The sequence below is a fragment of the Magallana gigas genome, chromosome 4 (genome assembly GCF_963853765.1).
Source record: "Magallana gigas chromosome 4, xbMagGiga1.1, whole genome shotgun sequence".
NCBI lineage: Eukaryota > Metazoa > Mollusca > Bivalvia > Ostreida > Ostreidae > Magallana > Magallana gigas.
This window is the reverse complement of record NC_088856.1, coordinates 22188458-22196034: the sequence shown is the minus strand read 5'-3', so window position 1 is coordinate 22196034 and position 7577 is coordinate 22188458. Positions and strand designations below refer to the sequence as shown.

Sequence of the window (7577 nt, the reverse complement as noted above, 5' to 3'; positions counted from 1 at the left end):
GAAACACAAGTATAACTGTTAACAGACATTCAGATATCTTTTTTTTCTTTCAAGATACATTATTTAAGAACAAAGTAAACATATGTACCATTGAATGATTCTAGGTACACTCTAAGCATCGATAACTTCAAAAATGAATGTCAATTGTAATACAACCAGATCAGTTCTAATAGACTTTACAGTGACCGGGCAGCGGTGGTTGGACGGTTGGTAGTTGGTTATTGTGCGTTGGGGACCTAATATTTTTATCTTTTAGGAGGAATTATTTCGTATTTCTTTTACTATGCCATATGCATTGTTTGAATAACCAAAATTATTAAGCGGAACCTTAAAAACCAACGCTTGGCGATGAGAATGACTCTTACGTGAGATATCATCAAATGAATGCTATTAGATGTCTTTGGGCCAAGCAAGCCACTACGAAGTTTTGATTACACCTGTTAATTCCAGTCGCATGCAATTTGATGTTGCGTTGTTTATTCCATTTCATTCAGTAATTCATTACACAAATACAAATACATATATGATATATCTTTTGATACCATTTGCGAATATACAATTTGTCATTTCAATAATATATCTATGATATAACCAAAAAAACCTGAATATGTTTGGATTTTACACAGATTAACTTAGTACTTGCAAGGTATGTATTTAAGAGGGATGATTACAAACCACTGTGGTATTTCGCGTTTCCAAATGATGTAATAAAAATGTATCTACTAGTAAACCAGTACAGATCACATTTCATAAGAACTAGGAGGTACATGTAACTCTATCTTTAATTTATCTATTCACGTGTATGACACCTTGGTCAACCAAAAAAGAATGAAATTAATATAACAATTGAAGCTTTAAAATAAAAGAACATTATTGTTATAAATAAAACATTGGACATTATTTAACAATAGTGTAGGGTACAGTAAAATTTTGATATGCCAGAAAAACCTTCGCGAGTTCAGCAATATGTACATAAATAATAGATCGTTTTTATTGTAAATGTATTTATAACGTGGATAAAGAAATAAACCTTATTGAATTTAATATTTCTCTACATACATTGACATAACCCGAGTATTTAATTTATTGGATCAACCATTATTTTTCTTTTTTCATTTTTTTAATTATATGAAATATGTTTAATGTTTGCTATAGCACTTATTATATTTGATTTTTCCTACATTCTTTACTATTCTTTATCAAAACATACTGTTTTACGTAAACATTGAATGCTTATCTTTGGATATCGTCATATAACTGCGTCGATACATGTACATGTGTTCCCTTATAAATAATATAAACAGCATATGAATTATACGGATAAGCACAAAAAATAGGGTAACATCAGCATGGTTTTAATATCTACCCTCCCTATCACAATTTGCCGCTTTAGTTGAGAGGCTGACCTTAAGACAATGTATAGCTGCTGGATGCTTTCCTACCATCTCTAGTTAAATATTGTAATTATAATATTTTAGGTTTTCAGAATCACCGTTAAAGGCCCATGAAGCATTGGTATCCGGTTTAACGTCTCGACAGTTTGTGGCTTTCGACCGACTAACAGGTTCTTCATACGTAGCTAGTTGCTGTTTCTTTTCTGTTTGTAATGATCTAGCCATTGTCTTACCCGTGGCAGCGTCTTGGATGTCAACAGTAACTGTTTCACTTTTCAAACGATTCTTATCTGTTGTGCTTGTCGAAGCAGATTTGTCCTCTTTTGAAAACTCTTCGTACATGTCCGATGGTTCATTTCTTGTTTTATATTCTTTTGATGATATAAGAATTTTATCAAATAGGACTGTGTCAATTTCATTTTCATAGGTACTTGTACTTTCAGTATATTGCAAGTCTTGAAAGTCGTTGTGATTAATAACGTTGCTTTTACTGTGTAGTATTTCTTTATTTTTGGAAGGATCCTAAGACGAAATTACAATTATATAGTCAATTATATCAAATATAAATATATCTATATATGCAGTTTTATCCACCCTTTAACATTATTTGTTTTGCCTCGGACTAGAATGTCGCGACGTCATTGGATGAAACGCGTCACGTGACTGCCTTACAAATTTCTTTAAAAGGCAAGCGTCAAAATTTATAGCGCAACATGGCGGACGTAACGTTATTTGAACTGATTTTCGACACAAACGTTTGTTTACATATCAAACTTTAGGTCCTCGACAAAACAAAACACTTATTAGGTTTGTTACTGACTGTTTAAAGAAATTTGTGGGGTCGGTAAAGTCCATAGAAGGCTCGGCTCCGCCTCGCCTTCTATGGACTTTACCGACCCCACAAATTTCTTTAAACAGTCAGTAACAAACCTAATAAGTAATAATATGCCGAAAGCCTTTTTTAACAGTCATTCGTTAACCTTACTATTATTTCAATGTAATCTGATTTATTTTGGTAGAAATCATCTCAAATTAATGTGTAACAACAAATATATACACTGTAAATTGAAATGAAAGCACAAACAAACCTGGATGTCTAAAATATCATTATATACGATTTCATCATCCTTTGAATGTATAAAAAACATTCGTGTGGTTCCAGTCATGTGATGAATCTTTGATTTTGAAATTAAACCATTATTTATTATTCTGCAAGATGAAATGAAAACAAAGAATTGATAAGTAGTCGACACAAAATCACTAATTAACAATACTGCATTAGCAACGAGAGAGAGAGAGAGAGAGAGAGAGAGAGAGAGATACAAATTGTCCTTATCATTATCGTTAGAACAATTTGTCTTTGAAAAGTTTGTTTCACGGCCTGACGAGCCATAAGCAACCCTCTAACAACCACTTGGTCTTTGATTCTTGGTTGTATGATTAAACTTATTAGGGTTTAATTAGAGGGAAATGTGTTCAGATTAGCAGTTACACCGCTCTGAGATATAGTCACTCGTCACTCTGCTCAATACTTGAGACTGAAGATAAAACTTGCAGATCAAAAAGCTGTGACAAATAAAAAATGCTATAAAAAACACCAAGTGGAGTATTGATTCCAGGGATAAGTTGACTTGTGCAAGGAACAGAGTTGCGCAATATTTTTCTAAATGGCGTACTGCCCTGTGACGTCATGTCTTTTTGTTTCCTGCAAGGTGCGCGATTAATTAACCTTCCGATTCAAAAATACCCGTTTAGACATCATTGATGTACCACGGACAATTAAATGGAAATTTTGCAGTCATTAGAGTGGAACTATGCGACATATGTTGATTAAAAAGACAGCTTTGAAAACAAATACCTGCTTTGATAATGCTTGTAGATACAAACGCATCCAAATGTTGTTGACAAAATTCCCACGATAAGCCCAACACAGCCTCCCACTTTTCCTTGGACAAACACTTTCTGCGTTGATAGTTCGTCTGAGTCCAGGTAAAGGAAGAATCAAGAATTACATTTACAAAAAATAATAGCGAACGATATTATCTAATTAACCATGATTTAATTAACACACTTCATCTATTACTTTGTAAAATGTTTGGTTTGATTGAAAAAAGAGTAAAAAGACACGGAAAATCTGTTATCACCAGCGAAGGTTATTTAACAGATGAAATAATATAGAAATTTGAAAGAAAAAAAATTCTTGTCTGTACCTGTAGAGGGCAGAGTACTAATTTCTCGCATTTTGTTTGCTAAACATCTTTTCACTTCCCATTCTTTCATGTTGCACTGAGCTCTCAAAATTTCAAATGTATGTCCTTGGTCACCTAGTTTTCGTGTAGGAAACGTTAAAATAGTAATAGCTCCAGCCCCTGTATGAATTTAAAAAGTTAGAAGGTTAAAACAAATGAAAACAAAAATCGTGTTTTAATATTTTTAATATTTTAATATCTTACCACCTGTGGTTGTGTTAAAATGTTCAGGGAAACTGTTGACATAACAATCTGAAAAAAAAAAAACATTTCTCTGTTGTTGATTTTTTTTATTTCAAAACACGACTGATTTTTATAAATTCAAACCAAACAAAAGAAAATCTTACATTGAAAGAAAATCGTTGAATTTCCATCTAGATGTTGGCAACCATATTTCAGGTCCTCAATGACTTTTTCACCTTTTCTGCTTTTGATAGACACAGTTATTTTAGTTCTACAGAGTTGTCGCTGATGCTTGTCAAGGATGATGTATTTTTGTACCTCTCTTAACAAAAGATTTTCTGGTTTGCATGAGGTATTCTTATTTACAAATGATGATATACCTAAAAATCAATTAATTTCACAAATCATTACATGTTATAAAACTTGATAAAATATGCGCAGGGGTGGCAAGGAAGCATATGGTATCTGAGTCAAGTGAAATTCTGCGAGTTACAAATCGTTGTTATTTTGTATCTATTTAAAACAAAAAAATGCCAAAGACAATGTTTTTTGTAGATAAGATTGTATTGCGTACATATGGAGTACACATTGATGACGTCATGACTGAAAGTGGAATATCGTGTTTTGAATGGCGTTTTGTAAACATATTAAAATTACAAGGAATCTTAAAACTTTATAACAAAAGTATTTGGATATGATTGTTAAGAATTGAACCATAGAAAAATGGAATATATGTTAATATTGTCGAATATTGTCATAAACCTACATAAATTTTATGAATATCATGCTTTTATTTCTCGACGGGCTTTCCTCTGTCGTCGTCTATTATAAAATAATCTGACTAGAACAACAGTTCACCGTATATTTTGAGCTTCCATTTAAGTATCAATACTTCATTTGAAAGGTCTTGCTGGTATATATCCTTTGCATTGTGTTGGTTTGATGCAACAAACCCTTTTCCGGTCAAACTGTGTAAAAATTATAAGGACTGTTTTACTAACCGGACGTATAACTATATAATCAATAAGAATAAAGAATTTTAGCAGTATATTTTGTAAAATATACGATTATAGCAGTATACAATTATTTAATGCTTGAGCAGTCAATTGACCAGAATATTTTTCTCGAGGTGCAGGGAACAGCTCAGTATGATCTATTGCCCGAGGCCAACGGCCGAGGGCAATAGATCATACTGAGCTGTTCCCTGCACCAAGGGAAAAAATTCTGGTCTATTGACTGTTCAAGCATGAAATAATTGTTTTATTACCTAATTCTTTTTTTAGTTTTTGAGGTTTACAATTTGCATATTGCAGATGGTTTTCGTGCCATTATGCAATACACTCAGATTTTCTTTTCATCGTTTGCATGCACAAAACCTGTTGCATGCATTACAACATCTCAATTTAATATTAGTTTACACAAACAAGGGGGAGCCTTTAACCCATTAGATTTTAAATAGTCGTTTACCTTATATAAACTTTAGATTATATGATACTCCATTTTTGATAACATTGAATTTGGTTTCACTAAGTATTAAAAACAGCGTCTATATAAAGGAATATACATTCCCTGAGAACTATCGAAAGGATGTAACATTTACATTCCCGCGTTCTGAAATACGTTGCCGGTCCAATAGATCGCAGTTATTGACCGGCGGTCCAATAGATCACAGTATATTGACCGGCAGTTCAAAATTGACGCAAATATTTAATGTGCAATAAAACAACAAAATTCCTTTGATTAGGTAATAATAGTTTTGATAAAAATGAGATGGTTTGTCTTCACTTGATATGTTTAGTGGAAACCGCAGGGTGGTGTTGTTCTACATGTATCTGATTTTATATTAAAATATATACGTTAACTATTTATAGTCATCGTGTGATAATGCACCGAGGTGGCAGTAATGTACTACCCGATTTATTGCTTTGCCATCTATTAAAACGGACAATACCAAGAATTTGGTCAGGTTCAAGGCAGTACTTAAATTTAATGATTTTGTATATTACGGTTATAAAAAGACGCGCATTTGCCAATATGCTTTACTAACCTATCCACGTGGCAATTTTCGTGGAAGATAATTAACTACATTTAATCAATTTGACATCATCTATTCAAAATTTTGTTCACGCATTGTAATAAAGTATTAAAATACAATTGAGATTAACTGACAACACACAGATTTTAAGCATATTTTGCCTTTATTATAAATTGCCTGGATTAACGTATTGGCTTTATTTTAATTTTATCCTTTTCTCCATACTTGAAGCTTGCATTCTCAAAATAAACGTACATAAACAGTATACATGTCTGAACCTATAAAAAATGTATCTACCACCTACCTAAATACATTGTGTTTACTGACGCTTTATTGATGTCAAAACAGGAATCCTCTATATTCAACGGGCTTGCTTTTTCAGTGTGTAAAAATGTGAAATCACTGCAACACAAAAATACATATATTGATTATATTCTTAGAATAATTACACTTTGATTTGTATTAATGATGAATTAATCTTGTTAATGTAATTTCTAACCTTGTATTTTCTTCTGTTTTGACATAATCTGGTATATCACTCACAATTAGAAAAAGGATTATAAATTCTATAAAATGAATAGGAAATGAAAAATATCAAAAAGTAGTAAACAAATCTATAGCAAAACAAAAAATTGATGTCCGCATAAAATTGACTGTATTTTTTTTAAACTTAAGCCTTAACACACCAAGCGACACCAAGTTAACATGTGTATAATTCTTTAACTTTAATGATTTTAAAACAATTCTAACTTACGGAAAGACGACATTGTCATCCAATAGATAACATTTCCATGTCAAAGACAACTTGTCTTGGCTGAAGTTGATACTGTAAAAGGAAAATCTACAATATATATATATATATATATATATATATATATATATATGTATATGTATATATATATATATATATATATATATATATATATATATATATATATATATATATATATAAAATAGTATCGTTTAATTTCATAAATCAACCCAATATAAGGTCTAATGTCAGACGTTATCAATTATACTCACCCGACGTGTTGAAACCTTTAACATATAATTATTCCATATGTAGACCAAGGAACAGCAACTATGAATAATTGTCCATTAGTGTCAACATTTCAATTATTTCATAGTATATTTATATTGTCTATATTTTCTAAAAAAATATGTTTATTTTAGTACAAAACAGTGCACATCGAACGGTTCCCTATATTAAGCAGTTTATTTTTATTACTTAAAAAACCCAGGTGTCACGTGACATTGCTAAGTAGTTGTGGTGTAATTGGTTTTCTCTTATCTGCTTTCTTCGGGTCAAAAATTATCGTTCGTCAAAAAAAAAGAAAAAAAGATTTACAGTTTGATAACCAATTTCAACATTATACAATCCATGATGCAATACTCACAACTACAATCAACGTACCCTTTTTTTCAAATAATTATCAATTTTAAGAATCATGTAAAATGTATCATGTAAAATGTGTCATGTAAAATCTACATGTGCATCTTTTGTATAGTTCCTTAGCAGTATATGTGGACGCTATGCATAATGAGTTAAATTATGGTTTGCAACGTTTGAAATAAAGTTTTATGCTCCCTGTATATTTTTGTGAAATTCAACTTAAAACAAAAAAGAAATATAGCCGCTTTAAAGTTTAAAGATTTGTCATAATAAATAGACGTTAAATTTGATACAAATCTTGAAGCGCACTACTACATAATGCG

The 7577-nt window shown here is 31.3% G+C and overlaps 1 protein-coding gene across 3 annotated transcripts; it reads right to left on the bottom strand.

Annotated features, from left to right (window-relative positions):
• Nucleotides 1–243: 243 nt before the first annotated feature.
• On the bottom strand, nucleotides 244–7041 carry LOC105332506 (uncharacterized). 3 transcript variants are annotated; one of them, XM_066083469.1, is made up of 10 exons: nucleotides 6885–7041; nucleotides 6616–6687; nucleotides 6361–6427; nucleotides 6166–6263; nucleotides 3991–4206; nucleotides 3848–3895; nucleotides 3605–3718; nucleotides 3253–3373; nucleotides 2483–2603; nucleotides 244–1916 (listed from the first exon to the last, which is right to left on the bottom strand). In XM_066083469.1, exons 2-10 carry the CDS (start codon nucleotides 6632–6634, stop codon nucleotides 1452–1454), a joined length of 1269 nt encoding a protein of 422 aa, XP_065939541.1. In that variant the 5' UTR covers nucleotides 6635–6687; nucleotides 6885–7041; the 3' UTR covers nucleotides 244–1451. The 3 variants fall into 3 exon arrangements, with proteins under 3 accessions (XP_065939541.1, XP_065939540.1, XP_065939539.1); XM_066083468.1 differs by having other exon boundaries at nucleotides 3605–3763; nucleotides 3851–3895; XM_066083467.1 differs by having other exon boundaries at nucleotides 3605–3763; nucleotides 6885–7039.
• Between the last annotated feature and the right edge of the window lie 536 nt (nucleotides 7042–7577).